The sequence below is a fragment of the Siphateles boraxobius genome, unplaced genomic scaffold, assembly GCF_051911475.1.
Source record: "Siphateles boraxobius isolate OS27281-9 unplaced genomic scaffold, OSU_SipBor_1 6, whole genome shotgun sequence".
Lineage (NCBI taxonomy): Eukaryota > Metazoa > Chordata > Actinopteri > Cypriniformes > Leuciscidae > Siphateles > Siphateles boraxobius.
In genome coordinates, this window is record NW_027509186.1 from 22,353,294 (window position 1) to 22,375,922 (window position 22,629).

Consider the following 22,629-nt stretch of genomic DNA (forward strand, 5'->3'; position numbering starts at 1 on the left):
TAAAAAAGGATATATTATTATTTATATAATTTAAAAATATTTATATTAATATAATTTTAATTGTATTGGGCCTAAATCTGCAGGGCTGTTCCAATTTATTTTGTTCGTTTGTATTAGCTTTATTAAAGTTTCTAAATAAAGCCACAAGATGGCGACATTTATTCATACGTTTTGGTTTCTATGGAGCGTTTAAGGTAGCCTAAACTTTAATTAAAACACAAATTCAAATAGGAAAGAAAGAAAGAAAAAAAGAAAGGAAGAAAGAAAGAAAGAGAGAAAGAAAGAAAGAACATAGGTTATCCAAACACTCTTGATCTTTTTGAATAGTTTAAATGAATGACTTTCATTTGTTTTAACTTCAGAGAATGACGTCACAATTTCAAAGCACGCGTGTCTCTTTGAACAAGTGTCAAGTTATTTCTTTATGATAAACTGAATAATTCAAACTAATAAAATACAATTAATTGAGTGACTCTAACAAGTCTCCTCAATGTGTATCATTGTATTTCCTATAAACAAAAGCCTATTTCATTAGTGACGCGATCACCGTGCGATAAGAACGTTCAGTGCGTCATGTAGCCTAATAATCAACTGCTAAATTCAAATGTGCTTTCGCGCTTTGGCTTTTTAACTGCTAAATTCAAATGTGCTTTCGCGCTTTGGCTGTTTAAACAACAAAACACATATTTGAAAATAGGAAAATCTAATTTTTCATGTTATAGTTAACAAGTTTGAGAATATTTTGAATAAAAAATGAAAAATAAAAAAAGCAGTGGGAATGACGCGTCGCCATGGAAACAATAAAAGTGATAAGTTCTAAATAACGGTCGCCTTGAAAAACTCACGCTGGGTAATCAACCAGAATATTTTAAGGTGTGAAAAGGTTAAAGTCAGTAAACAAAACCAGTAACTTGTAGTATCGAAGTGTGATCAATAAACATTAATAGGAATCATTAAAGGTGTAGGCCTATTTCAAGTGTCAGGTTAAAAGGGTTTAAGGATTTTCAAAGTGGATCTTCAAAAGGTAATTTCCTTTTAATTTCACCTTTACAAAGAGGTGATTATGGACCGATATTAAATACATTAATACCTCAGTTAAAAAGATACAGGGGGTACAAATAGGCCTACAACTCTCTAGCTCCATGTCATTATTCAAGGAGAGCAAGAGGAGAGAGTGAATTTAAGTCACACCAGCTTCTCTGGGCCCCTACTTGAACATGGCAACTCAGAAATTTTCCAACTTCTCTATTGATTACATCTTGGGAGATGCCAGAAAACAAACAGCAGAATCGCCTGCATTGGATCATCCAGCAACTTCTCAGGATTTCACAGGGCACTTGACCAAACTTGACCTGCTCTACCAGGATGGATCTAGAGGTCATTGTGAACATGCAGCACTGATGATGAACTTTCCATCATCATCATGGGCAGGAATGTACAGCTGCTGTGTTCCAGTCTCATATTATCAGCCGGCTTTTAAGTCAAATTACTATGCAGATCAACAGTGGCCTTTTGCCGTATCAGGTATGTCTTTATAAACTTTATTTTATCAAATGTTTAATTTAATTTAATTTATTTTGGAATTGTTTTTAACTACATTTGTAATCGCCTTCAGGTTGTGAAACAGCTGAGAATCACTGTCACCCAACTGTAGCTCAGAAACAGCGCAGTCGAATCCGAACGGTCTTCACCGACAGCCAGACGGAGCAGCTCGAGCGCCTCTTCGCGCTCACGGACTACCCGACCGCTGAAACCCGGGCGGAATTAGCCAAGAACACCGGCCTCAGCGAGGAGACTGTGCGGGTAAGATAACGCTCTTTAACTGGATATTTCATAGTATGTGCTAACGTTTCCCTCTAAATATATAAAAATGACTATAATCCAATTATTATTATTATTTTTAGGTGTGGTTCAAGAATCGACGTGCACGCAGAAAACGACAGACAACCTGCCCTGACAAAAACGCGAGGAGCGCTCCCGATGATCAGGAATCAGTTTAATTTATGATTGAAACGTCAACTTAGGCTCAATTACTTTTAATTTTGTTTTTAAAAGTAGTATACTCGTTTGTTTACAATTACAAATGTACATTTTTTTAAAATAAACATTTTCTCAGTGAAATAAACTTGAGTTTGGCTTATTTGGATAGATAGATAGATAGATAGATAGATAGATAGATAGATAGATAGATAGATAGATAGATAGATAGATAAAAAAGTTGCTGCCTTAAATTTTTAAGTAGGCCTACAGTAAACTTGGATGTCTTTAAAGTAAACTTTTATAATTACTTTAAACTGACTTAAATATTATAAAACTAATAAAATCTAAATATAATAAAAAGATTTAAAAAATATGTTGATGAGTTAAAGCAATGTAAAATGCAATGCAATGTCATAACTTAATTTTTTTTTTACCATAATATAATTTTTTTTCGTGTAGCCTAGATAGTTAGATGATGGATGAATGGATAGACAGATAGATGATTATGTAATCAACCAAAACAACACAGTCAAACTAAGTATAAAACACTAATGTTTATTATCCATTTATCATGTCAGGATAGTTTCACTTTAAGTAATTAATAGGCTTTTTCATGCTGATATACTGTAGGAAAAAGAAACCTGCAAATGTATACACAGCATGCAGTACAGTTATGTTGTCCATCAAATCCAAACTGAATTCATGAATAAGATCCACGTTAATCTGATTTACAGAGTATAGTTAACATGAAAACAAAGCATAGGACGTTAAAAAAGTACCTTGTGAAATTATTAAAATATATATTTTCTCAGACGAATAAATGTTTACAAATGAACTACACCAATTACACAAACTGGATAGAAAATGACAGAAAGCGTTGCTGATAATGCTAGATGTCACACTGAAACTCTTGAAAGCGGGGAGGCTGAGCCAGTCAGTGCGAGTTACTTACATATGAAATTTCACTTTACAGTCATACTTTTACTCTCCTTTTGGCATCAAAAACTGAATGTGATTTGTCCTGAAATCAAGGTAAATAACAGTGATATATTGATGCGTTGTACAACTTTAAGTCACCAAAAAGCAATATACTGTACTCGATAAGTCACAAAATGATAATGCACAATTTCAGGGTTTTTTGTGAGCTGACCTTTGCACTCCATTAGAAGATGCACTATTCACTACAGTGTCATTGCTAAACCTACCACACAAATTCAAGAATTCTTCAATAAAATAATGGCATGGCGGCTGAAGAAATCAAAAGCTGTCTAGATCTGCTCAAGCAGTACATTTTCAATTTTGCAAGTTACTCTTTTTTGTAAACCAGTGCAGTTGACCAAGTGTTCGCAAGAAGGTAGGAGAATGCACAAGTCAAGTCGTTGTTGTTTATTCACTCCTTAACAAAATCTGCCTGCTCTAGGATCACTGTAGTTATTTTACCTATACTGTTGGTTGATCCCAGGTCATCTATTACGGACAGACACCTTTACTCATGCTGTGCTACTGTAGGTGGTAATAAAGTAGACAGATTTCCATATTCATATAGCATGTTGACACAAAAGTAAATATTGCTGTTATTACCCACACACTTGAATACGATATCATAAGCACATACAGTACTGTTTTCACGATCAGGATTTAAAAGAACAGCATTTACAAAACTGATCCAAGTGAAAACTGATGGAGGGAGAGTGAGAAAGGATAGGTAGTCTGGTCTAGCATCTCTTGACTTTAGACGATAGATGAGGATTGATTACTTTTTGTTAAAAATAAATTGTACAAGGAGGAATTGTTATTCACTTTAGACTATACTAGATGATGCAAATGCATTTAATTACATTTTCATATAAATATTTTTTGGTGAGAGAAACACGATTGTGATTGAATTTGTATGGTTATTTGGATTTACAATTTTTTTGTTATGAAAGGCCAAGAATGAGCATGCCTCCTTTTAAAAGTTCCATTATTGATGTGTGATTCTTAACAGCACATTATTTTTGTTTGAAAGATACAGTCATTTAGCTTTTGCTATATCACGGAGCTTGCGCTTTGCTTTTGTGGTAGATTTTAATAGAATGAGAAGTTATTTATTAACTTATATCTAAAGCAGGCCTCTCACCTCATTTCAGAGCAGCTTATGACCTGAAAACTTGCCCATGCCTGGTTATTTCATGCAACATATTCTATATTTTAATCTACATACTTACAGTTTCACTGTAGATGAAGAGAACATTGGGCTCAGATGACAAAAACCCTGTTCTTTTTCACATTGGCAGCATGAATATTTTCAGACTACAGACTGCATAAATTGTGACGAGCATAAGATCATTTGATGTTTTTTAGATGTTTGCTAATGTCACCTACTTGTTCATTTTAAAGGCATTTGAAACTTAGAAACCAAAGTTTATATACTGTATAATAAAATACTGAAAAGTAAGACAGCAAAGGTGCACAATACAGCATAATGTTTCCAAACAAAACAAAAAAGCACCGTTACAAATTAAAACAGATGTACAAGCCTACTTTTGTGTATAATGACTGTATTATCAAGCTTGAATACTGCCAATAATCTACCAACAGTGGTTTAGCAAAAAAAGAGAGAGATATGCATGGCTTTTAGATGGGATGATTTTCCCTTATTTTGATTTCATAAAAGATTGTTCGTCAATAATTCAATCATCGGAATGCAGGACGTTAGTTACTTGACAAGGCACTATTTTTTTGCTATTGAATTGCTGTCAAAGGGGTGGGACAGCAGTCTGGGTATTTCACAGAGAGAAGCACATATGTATAATGGAAGGTCACAGAATGGGTGAGATTTTATCTTGAGGAGGAACAGAAAGAGGGGGAGATAGAATTAAAGATGTAAGCAGTGGATTTAGGACTGCATCTCTGCACGAAGCATCCAGGGAAACCAGCAACAGAACAGCAACCTGCTACAATAGAAACGAATCATGAAAGTAAAATGCTGTTTAATCTTGTAACACAGGATACATTATAGATTCACAGCTGTGGCCAAAAGGGATATGTTACTTGTGGGACATAAGCATACCTGGATATGGAACTTTCAGATGTTATGTCTTTCGGAGATCGCACCGCATTAAAATTCCTCTTCGGCTGGGACACTGTAGAGAAGAGGAGGTTGAAACATTACAAGCATGTACCTGAGACTGCCATGTGGGAATGTTGTCCATTCAAATAAATATTGTATCATGCATATTACATAATAAGAATGATATATTTATGCTCTTTGATGCATGCAATTAGGCAGCTGAACTAGAGGGGAAAACTTCTTACTGCTATTACACATCATGGACAGTAAGGGGCGCTGTATGCCAAATTGACAATATAAATGCAAAATGGAGCACTAAATGTGAGCTTGTTTTGTTTATTCATATGAACACATACACTCTGATTGTGAAAAATATTGCTTTACAAACAGGGGGGAAAATATTCATAATGTTCCATAAAGGAAATATTTTCCAAATTGATAAACATGCTCCTTATTGCTGTACTTACTAGTCACCTGGTGGACTTTCTTCACTAGTGTGCCATCCGCCTGGGGATCTCTGGGCCCTGCAATTCTACAAGATTTATAATTTAAAAACAGTATTAAAACATACTGCTGGTGATTTTTGGTGTCTTGATGTAAGCAACTTCAATATATGGATGTTAAAATTGACATTTTACAAAGTGTCCCTGTTTTTCACCTTTGGAATTTTCTTATCATCTTACACCAGATGGTTTCACAAAGACTTCATTGTGTAGGTCGTATTTTAGCACATTTACTTAGGCCCCACCCCTAACATTGTTCAGGTACTTTATCATTATCCTTTCATTAATAGTGAAACCTTCCTGCAAATTCTTCTGCTATCCAGTAATAAAAGCCAAGTGGAAGGCAATGGTCTGTTCATATTCTTTAACCAAAACAGCAGATAGTGTAACTGTAAATAAAGCCCAATTTGGACAGGAATAGTTTCCTAAACAACGTTTGAGTTACATTTCTTATCACTCGACATCTTTGATTTCACGTACCAATTTCATTTACATTTAGACGGGATTAGATTTCTTAGAGAACCATTGAACCATTTGCTGTAAAACAGTAGGTAATTTGCTCTGGAATATTTACTGAGGTTGTATGAGAAAAATAATGACTTGACTGATTCGGATGGGATTAAAATTGCAAAGTAAGACTGTGAAACACAAATTTCTCTAACGACCCCCTGAAAAGCTAGTCCCGTCCGAAAAGGGCTTACATTAAAGATTTTACCTCTGAACACGGGAGGGTGGTGCAAAAACTCCATATTTGGGCAAACAGTGGAAGTAACGCACTCCAAATACACTGCCATCATGCTTTCCAGTGGGATGCTCCAACTCCACACCAAACCAATATCCTGATCACAAGAATGCACACACAAAATACTAAATACTCATGGCACAATATGGTAAATGTATGACTCCTTTCATATTAGTTATTAGGGAAACACAAATTGTGTCCGACTTCTCAAATCATTATATTAATGTATACCATTAACTTAGACCTTCACATAGACATACCAGGGGCAAAGTCTGTCTTTCCAAAAAAGCGGACAATCCCTTGTTTTTGGCCTGCCACCAGCACCCGATCCCCAACCTCAACCTTGACTCCATCAGGATCCAAACTGATCCCGGACAGAGACTTCTTTCTTGGAGCTGGTGGAGAAGCAAATCAAATGTGGAACTCAGATGACACACTTCCGATAAAGAAGTTTTCTAATTTACTAAAAGAATGCAACTGTTTTCTATTTTACCAGAAAAAAATCTGAATATTAGAATGATTTCTAAAGGATCATGTGAAGGATCACTGAAGACTGAAGTAATGATGCTGAAAATTCAACTATATTTGAAAATGACATTACATACAAACAGAAAATAGTAATTTTAATTTGTAATAATATTTCACACAGTATTACTGAATTTACAGTATTTTTGATCAGTTAAATGCAACCTTAAGAGACTTCTTTCAAAAACATTTGAATTGGTCACACATTAACCGGGGTCTAAACAATTATTTGATATTGTTTAATTTGACAGAAGATGAACAATGTTAATTCAGATAGACAATAGCCTACAGAATCATATTACACATATCAATTAGATGAATTATTATTAGTAGTATTATTATGATTGTTTCAAATTGTCTTGATATCTATCACTCAGTGAGTTCAACATCACCAGAAATTCTTTAGTAATAATAATGATTACTATTAAATCACACAAAATTAACCTTATTGCTTAAACTTATCACTGTCCCTGTATACACTACTATATCTATACATCTGTATATTTTGCTGTTTTTTTGTTATTGTTTGTTTTTAGGTGTGTGTATATATGTGTCATTGGTCTCTTTGTATAAGCTGTTATGTCTTGTTAATAAAAAATATAGAATTATCACTCACTCTTCACACGATCTTTCTCTTTTTTCTCTTTCTTGATTTTGCCAGTGACGCGAGACAAATCCATGCGAGGGGTTTTTGGGGTGGAGGTGACCGAAGAGGGGGTCTGCTCAAGAGCTTTGCTGATTTTTGACACAGGGGCAAAAATGCCTGAAAAATTGAAATCAGATTATTTCATCCGAATACTCAGTCTGAGTCAATTTAAGCTTCCTGTTGTCATTACATTACAAATGACTTTTATAATACAGAAATGAAGAGAACGCACCTTGTTTTGGGGAGCAGATAAAATAGCGGATCCCACCCACACTCCCGTCATTCTTGCCCTCCGCCTCGTCCAGCTCAATACCAACCCATTGCCCGCTAGCAAACTCAGTGGTGCCACAGAAACGGAGGGTTCCAGTCTGCAGGAGAGAGGCATTACGTTTTATATAGCCTATTCTCTCTAAGGACCTTCAGACCACATCCACATTCTCCAAATCTTTAATACACCCACCTTTGCGTCGTCCAGCACCACACGGTCCCCTAGTTTGAGGCCCAGGGAGGAGAGCATGAGGTTGCCGGGGATGTTGTCATAGTTGGGCAGGGTGGCACGGGGTAGGTTACAGCTGAGAGGCACTGCGTCCAGCAGCAACTGTTTCAGCTCTTTGGCCACCATAGCGGCTTCAGCCTTATCCAGACTCATGTCCATGGGGTCAGGGACAACCTCAGCTGGCTCTTGACCCTTATCGTTCTATAACATGCAGAGAGATTATATTTGTCAGTGATAGTCTTACCAGGCCAATATTTATCTTTTTTATATTATTATTTATATTATATTGTATTATATCATATTATATTATATTATATTATATTATATTATATTATGTTATATTATATTATATTACATTATATTATATTATATTATATTATATTATATTATATAAGTTATATTTATTGTAGTATTTTCAGTTTTACAGACAAATAAACCATTTGTTTATGTACAATCACAGGACAGGACCAAAGACAACTACACGCATAAAAAAAAAACAACAAAAAAAAAACTCCTTCGGTTAGATTCAAGTTTGCAGTTAACCACAACACTAAGCACAGGCAAGGGAGGTCAAAACAGATTTTTGCCCAACGTGACATTATAGACAAGGTGAAATTGTACAAATGGACCAAATGAGATATATAAAATACGTAAAAAAAATACATTTAAATAAGTGAATAATAATAAAAGATACCGCATAGGCAAATTTGCAATGGAAACACTGGCGAAATTTAAGGAGAGTGACAATTAAAAGAAAACAATTAGATTTCAAATGTTGTCATCATTATCTCTGACTTTGACTAATAGTCAAGAAGCCCCCAAGAAATGTCAAATCCACCTATATTTACAGAGATATTCAAAATTAGGAAATAATAATAAATAATAATAACCTATACATTTTTACCTAAACAAACAATATTTATCATTTTGAGATTACAGATATGGCCTGCTGAGCCAATGACTGAAGTCACATTAATATTTTTTGTGTAAATATTGTATACACTACTGTTCAAAAGTTTAGCCCTTGTGCATCAATTAAAAAAAGTTACACACAGCTACATAGAGGACAAAAATGTCCATGTCAAAAAGCTGTCATAAAAATTTGAATCTTGGGAGCACAGACTTAAGTTTGGTATCATTTTAAAGATCCCTTGGCAGATTATTGCTGAAGTAAAAAAATTATAATAAGTAAATCCAAAAAAAAAGTTATATAGGTTTAAGTTTATGAAAATAATTTATGAACATTATTTTATATAAAATATATATTTTATGAAACAAGTTGAACTCTAAAACGGCTAGAAAATCAAAGCCATAAATCTAAATAAGTTGTGTTACAAATTTGAAGTTGTTATCTCAAAAAATGAGCTTTCAGTAAGATTTTGTTTGGGCGCAGTAACAGATTTTCCCCATTGGGTGCCATCAAAACTCCACTGGTCACACAATTGGATTTGTTATTTGCAGTTGAGTTTTTCTCTCTCAATATTACAAACACATACATACGTACACACACACACACACATTTTTTTTAACACACATACTAACCACACTCTGACATCCATACCAACACACCCACACAAATATCGTTGCATAATTTATCCAACCTGCTCTATAATATGCCGAAGCAGAAAACAGGAATGAACCGAGTATATGCTTTATAGACCAAACCTTAAAAAATGGGACCATCTGATAAAAAATAATAAATATTTTAATTTTGAAGCCTTGCCAACATAATGAAAGCCTCTTAACAAAGATTGCTTAATTTTATAGTTAAATGGCCCTGGTATAAAAAAAAATTTCACTGGGGCCATTTTTGTCAAAACGACGCTTAGAGAGAGAATATTTTTTTACCTAGTGCAAAAAAGATTTTTTAAAGGAAATGGGGGTGAAATATTAAAATTCCAATAAAAATACACACCTGTGGCAAATTGTATGCAGTTAGCATTAACACAGACAAAGTTATCAAAAAACAAAACTGAAAAAGCCAAAAATGTCCACAAGGATGCACAAGGGTGAGGGTCAGTAAGATTAGCAGATTTTAAAGAAATTAACACTTGTATTCAGCAAGGATGGATTAGTTTGATCAAAAGTAACATTAAAGACATTTATAATGCTTTAGAAATAAGATTTTAATTTTAGATAAATGCTGTTCTTTACAACTTTCTATTAATCAAAGAATCCTAAAAAAATGCATCAAAGCAATTCGTTAAGGTGCCAGAAAAGTTCAAAATATTAAATGCAAAGTTTATTTGACAACTAGATTAGGAAGGATATGTCACTGAAGACTGGAGTAATGTTGCTGAAAATTCAGCTTTGCCATTACAGGAATAAATTACATTTTAAAATATATTCAAATAGAAAACAGTTATTTTTAATCGTATTTCACAATATTACTGTTTCAACTGTATTTGTATAAATGCAGCCTTGGTGAGCATAAGATACTTCTTTCAAAAACCTACCCTAAAATTTGAATAGTAGGCTATATTTGTTAATATACATGAATACATTGGGCTCCATACTAACATTATTTGGCTAGTAATGTATTCTGAAATACAGACCAATCAAATATTGGTTCAAAATGAGCTGAGTGGATTAATAAAAAAGCCAATTAGACTGATTAGCTCAAGTGAAGTTTAAATCATCATGCTCACTCTGACAGTAGGGTTGGCTCCGTGCTCGAGCAGACACTTGACAGCACCCAGGCAGAGGTTGGAGGCGGCGATGTGTAGGGCTGTGCCATGATAAAAGTCACTGCAGGTGGAGTTGAGCACTGTGTAGAGAAACAGACACCCTAATTTTAGTGGACAATGTAATGAGTTGCCAACTGCTTATCAGCCTCATCATCATTTGCTATCAATTTTGTATTTTCTGTCTCAACTTGTATGTGAGAATGTGGCTATATTGTATCTAAAGCATCTGTCTACTTGAAAAGTTTAGATGCCTTCATGAATACAAACACTCTTTATGCTTTTGGAAGTCACCTTTAGGCTTGCAGGCTTTGAGCAAAACGCGAATCAGTTCTGGCACATCGAAGTAAGCTGCATAATGGAGGGCGTTCATGTTGGTCCAGCGACTGCGCAGACTCACATCAGCTCCCAGAGCTATCAGCTGATTGGACAGGCGCAACGCTGCCTCAGGATCACCTGAGAGGAAAACACTTTGTTATTATAGGAGAAACAGTACATGCTGCAGGCTAGATATGCTTTTATAATGTTGGCAAGTGTGAAATGCACAGCAAGGTTTAACATTTTTAAAGGATTAAGAACTAGAAGTCCTCGAATTGTAATTATCTCATTCTCAATAGATTTGGATTGTGGAATGTAAGGCAAGTCAGGGCAAAGCCCTCCAACCATCTACTCCAATGTCACTTACCTACTCCGTGAGCCCCTGCTTTGCAGCAGTAGTGGAGAAGAGTCATATCCGTCAGGCCGTCACGGTCATTGACATGGCAACCTCGCTTTAAAATCTGAAAGTGATAGTGACAATGTGAAATAACATCAAGTGATGATCAACACATGTTGGACTTCCATGCACCTGGTATTCTTTCAATGTTATATGGTAGGGGGCGCTATAACACATCTTCTGAAAGAGTACTGAATCTCCTGAACAAAACACATGCAAAGATGCAGAAACCAGGGATATCATATGTAAACATATGTATATGTAAAATAACGTGATCATCAACATTAAACAGCATATATATAAAAACTGCCAAATGTAACTGTATGAAATGTCGACCCAGGACGAGCTATAGGACGAGCTATAGGACTGTGCAAGCAGTATGGGTGTTGATGGACTCGATCTACTCCATCTGTGTTTTGTCATCTTTCTAAATCCGATCTGGATGTAGTCTTTGACAAAAACGATATTTTCTCAGCTTTTTGCTCAAAATGTTTTTTTGTTTTTTTATGAAACTTACCTACATTCAAGTGTTGATAAAAAAAATGCATAAAGCTAAAATTGTTTAAAAACAGAGAGTCTGTTCTTTCTTTATATTTATTGCATTGTGGCGGGGGGAGGCGTGGTTCAGCGAGGTCTGCGACGAGAGAGAGAGTGGAGAGACGAGCGGCGGTAAGTGGGTCAAGTGCAAAATGACTGACACCTGTGTCTCGTTGCAGTAATTGGCGTGGGGAGACCGTATAAAGTCAGACGGGAACCAGCGTTCGAGGAGAGAGGGCTGAGGACTCGTGGGGATCGTGGAGGAAAGAGGACTGTACTGACGTTGCCGAGTACTTTGATTTGTGAAAGAGATTTATGTTGACGAGCGCATGTGGCGCGAGTGTAATTTGTGTTCAGCGAATAAAATAACCACGAGCCTCAGCCAGCCGACCCCGGTCTCCTTCCTTCTCACACATACACACAAGGGAAATACAACACTGGTGCCGAAACCCGGGAAGGAAGGAGAACGCCGCCGCCAAGATGCAAACTCCGTCAGGAACATCGGGAACGCCATTTGCGGACATTATTACATCGCTCGCGGGTCTGCATCAGGAGAACCACCAAGCCCCGCTGGACTTGCGGGCGGATCAGGAAGGTCGATTCCAAGCCATGATGCAAGCCCAGCAGGCGGACCGCGAGCTGTTCCGGAGCTTGCTGGACCGGGAGGTTCGGACGGAAGGGGCTTCCCCCAGCTCCACTTCAGGCGCTCACATGGCACTCATGAAGATGGGTGTCTCGGACGATCCCGAAGCCTTCCTGGATTTGTTCGAAAGAACGGCGGAGGCATGTGAGTGGCCATTGACCAGCTGGCCGGTACGGCTGATACCACTGCTGTCGGGGGAAGCCCAGAAGGCTGCTCAACAACTGCCCGTCCAGAACCTCCTGGTATATGCCGATTTAAAACGAGCCATTCTCCAGAGGGTCGGCCTTAACCCTGAACAACACCGTCAACGTTTCCGTTCACTGGAACTGGCAGAAGTAGGCCGACCCTTTGTCTTGGCGCAGCAGCTCCGGGACTCGTGCCGCAAATGGCTGTTGGCCGGAGGAGGCGGCGCCGAGGCCATTATCGGCAAGGTGGTACTGGAACAGTTCGTCTCCCGCTTACCGAAGAGGACTGCCCAGTGGGTCCAGTGCCACCGGCCGGCGTCGCTAGATCTGGCCATCCAGCTGGCGGAGGATCAACTGGCGGCGTGCTCCGGGTTCGGCGAACCCCTGCCATCTATTTCTCTCTCTCTCTCTCCCCCTGTCTCTCTCTCTCGAGGGCGGCGGGGAGGCCTGGGCCGGCCTGTTGGCGTTGCGGGGATCCAGGCCATTTCGTGGACCGCTGCCCGGTCATGGAGGTTGGGACATTGGTCCGGATCCCGGACGTCCCACAGGCCGCCCCCGATCAAGCCGGGTTATACCAGATACCTGTGAGTATTAAGGGGGGTACCTATCAGGCCTTGGTGGATTCAGGTTGTAACCAGACCTCCATCCATCAACGCCTGATACAATCCGGGGCATTGGATACGGGCCGCATGGTTAAGGTGAGGTGTGTGCACGGGGATATAGTGGAATACCCCTTAAAGGCCATCACTATTAATTTCAGGGGACAAAATCATTGTGTGGAGGTTGCAGTTAGCCCGCGCCTCCGGCATCCGTTAATTTTGGGAACGAATTGGCCAGCTTTTGAACTATTATTGGGTTGTTTGACAACGGATGTCTCTGGGAAAAAGAAAAGGCGGGGAAGGGGGGCGAGCGCTCAGGTCGGAGAGGCTGTTCCTGGACCCAGCGGACCTGTTTCAGGGGAACCGAGCGGCTTGGCGAGGCTAAACCTCTCCACCCGCGATGACTTTCCCCTGGAACAGTCCCAAGATGAGACGCTCAAACATGCGTTTGAACAGGTCCGTTCCATCGATGGGCAGATCCTCCAACCTGACCGCACGCTCTCCTATCCTTATTTTGCCATTATTAAAGATAGGTTGTATCGGGTGACCCAAGACACTCAGACAAAGGAAGATACAACCCAATTGTTAGTACCACGGGGCCGTCGGGAAATGCTTTTCCAGACGGCACATTGTAATCCGATGGCGGGGCATCTAGGGATGACAGCTACGTTAAATCGTTTAATGACCCAATTCTTCTGGCCGGGCATTCACGAGAACGTACGCAGGTGGTGCGCGTCGTGTCGTGAATGTCAGTTGGTAAACCCACCGGCCGCCCCAAAAGCGCCGTTGCGCCCTCTACCTCTTGTGCAGGTCCCCTTCGAGAGAATTGGTATGGACCTCATCGGGCCATTAGAACGATCGGCACGGGGTCATCACTTTGCGTTAGTTATAGTAGACTACGCAACGCGATATCCAGAAGCAGTGGCGCTACGCACTATATCAGCGAAAAGTGTGGCAGACGCTCTGTTTCGTTTAATCTCCCGCGTGGGAATCCCGAAAGAGATTCTCACGGATCAAGGCACCGCGTTTATGTCACGCACGTTAAGCGAATTATATGAATTATTGGGCATTAAATCGGTGCGTACCAGCGTCTATCACCCACAAACGGACGGACTGGTCGAACGATTTAATCGCACGTTGAAAACAATGATTCGTAAATTCGTACAGGAAGACGCGAAAAATTGGGACAGATGGCTAGAACCCCTCTTATTCGCCGTGCGAGAGGTCCCGCAAGCCTCCACGGGGTTTTCCCCCTTTGAGCTTCTTTTTGGACGTCAGCCCCGTGGGGTGTTAGACGTCCTAAAAGAAACTTGGGAGGACGGACACTCAGATAGCAAAAATGAAATTCAGTATGTCATGGACCTGAGAGCAAAACTCCATACACTGGGGCGGCTCTCTATGTAGAATTTGCTTCAGGCTCAGGACAGACAAAGCCGGCTGTATAACAGGGGAACTAAGCTTCGAGAGTTTACACCGGGAGATAAAGTGCTCATTTTACTACCCACCTCCAGCTCCAAATTGTTAGCGAAGTGGCAAGGACCCTTTGAGGTCACACGGCGGATAGGGGATCTCAATTATGAGGTAGTACGAACAGACAGGGGTGATTCACGGCAAATCTACCATCTCAACCTCCTAAAAAAATGGAGTGAGGAGGAGTCAGTGTTGCTTGCGACGGCAGTGAGTGGAGAGGAGGATCTCGGGCCAGAGCCGATCATCAAAGGGAAACCTCTCGCCCTGGCCCCGGGGGGGGATCACCTCTCGCCCTCGCAGCCTACTGACATCACAAGGTTGCAAAGAGAGTTTGCCGATGTGTTTTCACCCCTGCCTGGTCGTACTAATCTGATCCAGCACCATATTGAGACAGAGCCGGGCGTGGTAGTTCAGACGGAATTAGAGGCAATGCTGGAGATGGGAGTAATTGAGGAGTCCCGCAGTGACTGGGCAAGCCCGATAGTTTTAGTTCCTAAAACGGACGGCTCGGTACGGTTTTGTGTGGACTATCGCAGGGTGAATGCAGTGTCGAAATTCGACGCTTATCCAATGCCGCGGATTGACGAGCTGCTTGATCGGTTAGGTACGGCTCGCTTTTATTCGACGCTGGACTTAACGAAAGGATATTGGCAGATCCCCTTGTCTCCCATGTCCAAGGAAAAAACAGCCTTCACCACGCCGTTTGGATTACACCAATTTGTAACACTTCCTTTCGGGTTGTTCGGGGCTCCGGCCACGTTTCAGCGTCTCATGGACAGAATTCTGCGACCCCATGCTCCATATGCCGCTGCATACTTGGATGATATCATCATCTACAGTAATGACTGGCAGCGGCATGTGGAGCATTTAAGGGCCGTCCTCGGGGCGCTGAGACGGGCGGGGCTAACGGCCAACCCGAAGAAGTGTGCAGTTGGGCGGGTGGAGGTAAGGTGTCTGGGCTTCCACTTGGGTCATGGTCAGGTGCGTCCCCAAATTGACAAGACAGCAGCAATTGCAACCTGTCCTAGACCTAAGACCAAAAAGGAGGTGAGGCAGTTCCTGGGGCTGGCGGGATATTACAGAAGGTTTATTCCTGACTATTCGGACCTCACCAGCCCGCTGACTGACCTCACTAAAAAGGAGGTACCAGATGCGGTCCAGTGGACGGAGCAGTGCCAACAGGCTTTTACCCAGGTTAAGGCTGCTCTGTGTGGTGGCCCGCTCCTGCACTCTCCTAATTTCTCTCTCCCTTTTCTGTTGCAGATTGACCCGTCGGACAGGGGGCTGGGCGCTGTCCTGTCCCAGGAGGTGGAGGGGGAGGACCGCCCGGTGCTGTACATTAGTCGTAAGCTCTCGAAGAGAGAGACTAAGTACAGCACCACAGAGAAGGAGTGTTTGGCCATCAGATGGGCGGTCCTCACCCTGCGATATTACCTCCTGGGGCGGGAGTTCACCCTCTGTTCGGACCACGCGCCCCTGCAGTGGCTCCACCGCATGAAGGACACCAACGCGCGGATCACCCGTTGGTATCTCGCTTTACAGCCTTTTAAGTTCAAGGTGATCCACAGGCCGGGGGTGCAGATGGCTGTGGCTGACTTCCTCTCTAGGAATGGGGGGGGGGGGGGGGCTGCAGGCCGGATGGTTCCCCGGCGGGGGAGGCGTGGTTCAGCGAGGTCTGCGACGAGAGAGAGAGTGGAGAGACGTGCGGCGGTAAGTGGGTCAAGTGCAAAATGACTGACACCTGTGTCTCGTTGCAGTAATTGGCGTGGGGAGACCGTATAAAGTCAGACGGGAACCAGCGTTCGAGGAGAGAGGGCTGAGGACTCGTGGGGATCGTGGAGGAAAGAGGACTGTACTGACGTTGCCGAGTACTTTGATTTGTGAAAGAGATTTATGTTGACGAGCGCATGTGGCGCGAGTGTAATTTGTGTTCAGCGAATAAAATAACCACGAGCCTCAGCCAGCCGACCCCGGTCTCCTTCCTTCTCACACATACACACAAGGGAAATACAACATGCATGTTCAGATATTTATACAACAAAAAATTCTGGGGGCCATGAAAATTTTATGAAAATGATAAAAAATGCTGTCAGTGGCTTTAAAAAAAATGCTGGTAGGGAAACGGTTTCTGCTTTAGATTTCCACGCTGAAACCTTATGAAACTTCTTACATTGATTACTCATCATCACAAGTCAGACTCACAATGCCAGATACTGGTGGGCACTGGGCAGCAGTGAGAGCTCTTCTTCAGCTAGATCTGACAGGTGGAGCTGATTTAGGGCAGAACTCAATGGAGAGATCAGTCAAATGTAGGAAGCTTATCACCACTGCCATCAATCCCTTCAGCTCTACCACCTCTAGGGACACCATTATACAGGAAGGAACCTCCTTCTCTGTTACACATCTTTATCTTTACCTAAATTTTGTTAAAGCCCTAAAGTTTGTGTGTCTATGCTATGAATCTAGGAACTGAGATAAATCACTGACAGTACCAAAAATTCAAGAAACAAGAAACAAGCCAAGGTCATTGATTTGATTCCCAGAGAATGCATGAACTAACTTAATGTGTAATGTGTAAATTAACATTATGACCCTTTGTCGGTACAATTTGTAAAATGACAACTAAACCGAGGAAGATTTTCAGTATTGGTTCATCCACTGACAAACCTGGCTGTATATTAACAAAAGTTAATTTAAAACTTAAGATAAAACTTAAGATAACAAAAATATCTTGTCTGTACACCCTGTACTCAAGTATGTCAATTATTAAAGAACGATTGAAAAGAAAGCTGAGAAACTTTCAAAACAGGTGGAGGACAAACGCTTTCAACAAGTTTGAACACAACCCATGGATTAGAAACCTGACTCTATCCTCAAAATCAGAAAGACTGAAAAGCTGAATGGAAACTCAATACACCTCTCTATACTTGTAGACATGGCATTTATTTATGGTTCACTGTCTTCATTCATTCCGTATAAACCAAATGCTATGTTTCAGCAAGATTACATGAGTAGGTTTTGTTAGTAGTCCATATTTTTTAGTAGGTAACTTGTTTAGCCTGCTGGCAATTCCAGAGAAATACTTGAAGCTTTATTAGACTGTCTCTCACCTCGTTGCCTATGATGTCAATCTTGTGTTGAACTTGTGGAACCCATTGGCGGATAATGGCAAACAGTTCTGGGATTGTGGTCCGAGAGTCTGTCAGAATCTCCATGCAGGCTGGATCATTCGGATCAAAGAATGTAAACGCTGGAATAGAGGCAAGTAAAATGCAGGATATAAATACAAATACAGGTTTAGTTAAAACAGCCAAAAAGATGGTTACCACTACATTATGCTGTGAAATTTGTCAAATTAATCTTCAGGATAAGATTTCTTCTTGTTCTCTCTGTAATATTTTTGGGAAGAACGGACTTAGTTGTGAAACCCACCATAGTCTTTGGGCAGTGGAGCCTGTGCAGATGGATGTACTATGGGTTTCTTGCGGGGTTCATGAACAGGGCTGATGAACTCGGAGTCAGGCTGGGCCTCTTCCACATCAGAAGTTTCCTCTTTAGTCATTCTGCTTATGTGATAGGGCCTGCACAAATATTCATACAGACATCTTTCACACTCTCAGTATTCTTTTTGTTTGATCCCTGCTTAATAACAACAGAATAAGTGATATTGTATAATCATAATCCTCTAGTCTACTCCACAGATATTCCTCCCTGCAAGGCTCTAAGTATAGTATGGAGTCTGGTGGAGAGGACGAGTGACTCACTGCTTCTAGCACTGTCTGCTGGAACAGAGGAGAGTTCGGGCCTCACAAGACACTGCACCATCTTACTGGAGATCCATGCTGAATATAACTCACTGCAATTTACTTTGCTGTCTCAGGTGCCCGTAACTGTATTCTGCTCAGTCAGCCATCAAAATAACATTCAAGAAATTATTCAGACAATTCGAGCCAACGCAGTATGTGCACTTAAGAATCACCACTGTGAACCTGCATTTATTAAATTAATTTGGAAGTTACACATATTGCAAAGTAGATGTTGAGGAGGTATCACCATGATACACAATTTTTCATATGCAACTATTTTAGTTGCATATGATTTAATTATAAATATATTTTATAATTGATACCATCTAAATTTGATATACATGCAATTTACATGACCAAGGGGTATATTAAAACTACACTGAAGCTCATGTATATGTCATTTTGAGTAAAACATTGAACATCCATTGTCATATTAATCAAAATACTTATTCATGTGGTATCTTCAAAAGCCTTTGATTTTACATTGTGTTCTGTAAAGCATGTATGATTGATGATTAATTTATCAGAATTATTTTTTTATTTTTTTTACTTTTCAGCTTTTATTGTGACCTCCCTTAATGCCTATTTCACAAAATGTTTGGATACTCAATATCTGATTTACTCTGAAGACTATTAGCATCTCTTGCTCTATTTAATAATACATTATGTATTCCTACAAAGGTTTTTAATTGCAGCTGGAATATACAAGCCCAGACACACTGTTTGTGGTAGTGCTTTCAATGTCCTTCTATTGAATCAGACTGTGGGAGACATTGATGCTGTTAATGCACAACAAAGATGTCAATTAAACAATAGACCTCATTTGATGTTGTATTGTAATGATAATTGCCACTTCAATAAGGATTCAAATATTTTTGAAAATTATATCCACAATAACACCAAAATGTCCTGTTGTATGACTGCTTGGTTAAGATCCAAAGCCTTGTCATCTTAATAATGGAAAACCGACTATAAAGGTGATAAAATACAATCTCATAAATGATGATAATATCTGCATAGGCTACAGTTGAGTTGTTCATTTTACCAAAAAATAAAAAATAATAATAAATAGCATATATGACTCTTTAATTTACTGACATAAGAATAAGATATATTATTTAAAGCATATCTGAGCTAGTACGGACTCCTGAATATTTAATTTCACGAAAAAAGGGGCGTATTCAGAAATGGATCGTGCACAAATTGGAATTGACACTGTGTTTAATCTCTCTATATTATTGATTTAATCGTCGATAAATAAGTTACAATGATCTATAAACTGTATTTAGCGACTAAATTAATACAAGCAGGTGCATTGTGTCCTTATATTCTGTTATAAAGCATGTCAGTCTTGCCCTGTGTCAACAAGAAAACATGGACGCTCCATCACGCAGCACATGAAAAACAAGCAGGTTTTTCTCAGGCTGAAAAACATGGCCATATATTATTTGCGAAAATGCGAAGTTTATTCAACGAAATAATATTCGTCTTACCTGATAACAAGCCTCAAAACCGGGATTTCTTTCCCCCTCTTTTGTCAGTCGTTGTTGTGCTATGGATGGAGATGATGCTGCGCCTTGTCCTTCTCTCTGCCTGCGTCACTCATGTGACTCACTACTGGACCACTCTCCTCTCTGCAGCTCCTCAACCAAACTTGATGATGCTCGTTGTTGAACTTGCTAGTTGTGACTCCATCTTTTTCCGTTACAGATACCTGCCATTTTACGAACGACAACATCTGGATACGTACTCAATAACTTTCATGGCTGTGTCTAAATTTAAATGAAATTTCTGCCAGTAATCTTAAACCCGAACCAATAAATTGAAGATTGTCTTTGGCGCCTCCTAGCACAGCAAACCGTCAGCTATCTTGAAAATATTTTAAATTACACGTTGATCACAGCTAAAGGAACGTTCTCATAACTTTAGCCTACGTTCTGACAAGGTTCTCATTTATATGAATGAACAAGCATTGTTCCAGTAAATTTAACAGAACGTTCATTCAAATTTAATAATGTTCTCAAAACATTAGCACAAAACATTATTTATAGGCTACATCGTTCATGGAGTGTTATTTTCCCCTGAAAAGTTTTAAATGGTCGTTTAACTGCACCGATTTTTTTAATAAATTACATTTCTACCATTGTTGACATATTAGTCCTACAAATGTACTGATATCCATAATTGGAACTCAACAAACAATTAGTGCTCGGAAAACTACAATTTAAAAATAATTCATAAAATCAATTTGGGATTTCATATGGGCTCATTTTTGGCTGCTGATAACTCAAAACTCAGAACCAAATAAAAAAAAGCTGGGAAATGTTTAAAAATGTTTTCCAATAAAGTAAAAATGACTTGTTTTATCCTTAACTCAAAAAACAAAACAAAAAAAAAAACAGAATTGTAATCTAACACACAAATACGGGTTAAATTAATTTCCTGTGCCATTGTTAGCCGGAATGACATACTGTTAACAGGCTCAGTTATCTTCTAAACAGAAAAAGGAAACAAACACAACACAGTGATCCAGAACATAGAAATATTTAACTGAGCCTTTAAATCTCATTTATAAATGCTTTACAAGGCATAACTAGTCCTCACTTCTGATGAGCTCACAAAAAGTTAACTGACCACTACTAAATGCTTTATAACTACTTGAATTAACCCTGAATTACAGTAGAAATACATGTTAATAAAGCATTACTAACACACTAAGTAACTATTACTATGTTTAAATAATGTTTTTAATAAGATGTCTTTATAACTACCTGAATTTACTACATTTACTCACTTTCTAAGTGATCTTATGAATCACTTATCAACTCCCAAATAACTGATTTGTAAATAATGCTATACTTCATTTAGAAATTATAAATGGATCATTAACAAAGTATGAAAATACAATTATTAAACACATTATAGATATGCTTATAAATCAAGAATAAAGCATTTATAGCTGTATTTATAAACTGCTTGTTAATGTCTATTAATGCTTTATAAATTATGAATTAACTGTTTACTAATGCTTAACTAATGATTAATAGCATGCAGTTATTATAGTGTTACCAAAATGGGGTATAATTAATAAATATGACTACATCATTTGTGATTACATTATTATTAACATTACAAAATTCAATTCAAAGATAATTGAATGTGACTTGTTGAATCATATGAAATCAAGATGAATGACAGCAAAAATATGAAAAAAAACATACAATTATGTAAATTACGTTAATGTTAATAATATAACTAAAATAACTATGCCTAAAAGTTTACAAATGTTAATTAAAGACTAGATTGTTACTCTTATGTCATTCTGGATAACGGATGACATGTCCTGGCTAACAGAGTTTTTTTGTTATCCAAGAATGACATGTTGTTATCCAAGAATGACAAAACAAATATTTTTTCTTCATAATCAGGCACTAACTTAACCACCTTGGATAACTACAACTTAGCTATTATCGCTAGAAGGTAATCTTTTAGATCAAATAGATAGTTTTTTAATATAAAAACATTATAAATGTTTTATTAGTGTTATCCAAAAGGACACATGAATGATATTGCTACAAAGGGCACCAGTGACCGAAAAGCTCAAAATATCAACATTTTAAGATAAGCTTACTCACATTTGCACATGTTCTGGTGCTTCTTCTGGGTCTTCTTTGTGATACAATATTATGTCACATGACATACCAAAATGCATTATGGTCCAAAATGGTAATTTATGTCTGTTATCCAGGAATGACATTAGAGAAATCACAATTTGGATACAAAAGTCTTTATGTCATAAAAATGTAAATAAACTTAGTATTATCACTATATTTGTAGGTATCGTTGTAAACATCAATACAATTATGCCCAAGTAGATTATAAATACTTTTATTTATATTTTTTACATTTTTGTCCTATTTTAGTATTCAGATTTGCCAAGATGGCGGCCGAGTGGCATGACTTGCCTAAAAGGACTTTGACACAACTCCGGTAAAGTATGGACTAGTGGTTCTTATAGGATGGGAACACTACAGAAAGATTCCGGC

At 38.9% G+C, this 22,629-nt stretch overlaps 2 protein-coding genes across 3 annotated transcripts; one reads left to right on the top strand and one right to left on the bottom strand.

Moving 5' to 3' along the window:
* Nucleotides 1-1,114: 1,114 nt before the first annotated feature.
* dharma lies at nucleotides 1,115-2,026 on the top strand. Its single transcript, XM_077208222.1, has 3 exons — nucleotides 1,115-1,524; nucleotides 1,616-1,803; nucleotides 1,905-2,026. The coding sequence occupies exons 1-3, from the start codon at nucleotides 1,218-1,220 to the stop codon at nucleotides 1,998-2,000; spliced, it is 591 nt and encodes a 196-aa protein (XP_077064337.1). The 5' UTR covers nucleotides 1,115-1,217; the 3' UTR covers nucleotides 2,001-2,026.
* A 489-nt stretch (nucleotides 2,027-2,515) lies between these two features.
* Nucleotides 2,516-20,428, bottom strand: clip3 (CAP-GLY domain containing linker protein 3). 2 transcript variants are annotated; one of them, XM_077208208.1, is made up of 15 exons: nucleotides 20,077-20,171; nucleotides 18,542-18,674; nucleotides 18,210-18,358; nucleotides 17,888-18,027; nucleotides 11,314-11,407; nucleotides 10,923-11,084; nucleotides 10,593-10,711; nucleotides 7,909-8,145; nucleotides 7,681-7,816; nucleotides 7,419-7,565; nucleotides 6,538-6,672; nucleotides 6,251-6,374; nucleotides 5,500-5,564; nucleotides 5,033-5,105; nucleotides 2,516-4,916 (listed from the first exon to the last, which is right to left on the bottom strand). In XM_077208208.1, exons 3-15 carry the CDS (start codon nucleotides 18,337-18,339, stop codon nucleotides 4,859-4,861), a joined length of 1,620 nt encoding a protein of 539 aa, XP_077064323.1. In that variant the 5' UTR covers nucleotides 18,340-18,358; nucleotides 18,542-18,674; nucleotides 20,077-20,171; the 3' UTR covers nucleotides 2,516-4,858. The 2 variants fall into 2 exon arrangements, with proteins under 2 accessions (XP_077064323.1, XP_077064322.1); XM_077208207.1 differs by lacking the exon at nucleotides 18,542-18,674 and having other exon boundaries at nucleotides 20,077-20,428.
* Between the last annotated feature and the right edge of the window lie 2,201 nt (nucleotides 20,429-22,629).

What these genes read in the sequence shown, in the direction of transcription:
- dharma (XM_077208222.1), top strand. Translation starts at nt 1,218, where the DNA reads ATGGCAACTCAGAAATTTTCCAACTTCTCTATTGATTACATCTTGGGA. An exon ending in GTGGCCTTTTGCCGTATCAG is followed by an intron (nt 1,525 to 1,615) that starts GTATGTCTTTAT and finishes AATCGCCTTCAG; the next exon opens with GTTGTGAAACAGCTGAGAAT. An exon ending in TCAGCGAGGAGACTGTGCGG is followed by an intron (nt 1,804 to 1,904) that starts GTAAGATAACGC and finishes TATTATTTTTAG; the next exon opens with GTGTGGTTCAAGAATCGACG.
- clip3 (XM_077208207.1), bottom strand. Translation starts at nt 18,339, where the DNA reads ATGACTAAAGAGGAAACTTCTGATGTGGAAGAGGCCCAGCCTGACTCC. An exon ending in TCCACTGCCCAAAGACTATG is followed by an intron (nt 18,028 to 18,209) that starts GTGGGTTTCACA and finishes CCTCTATTCCAG; the next exon opens with CGTTTACATTCTTTGATCCG. An exon ending in AGAGAAAGATCGTGTGAAGA is followed by an intron (nt 6,673 to 7,418) that starts GTGAGTGATAAT and finishes CTTCTCCACCAG; the next exon opens with CTCCAAGAAAGAAGTCTCTG.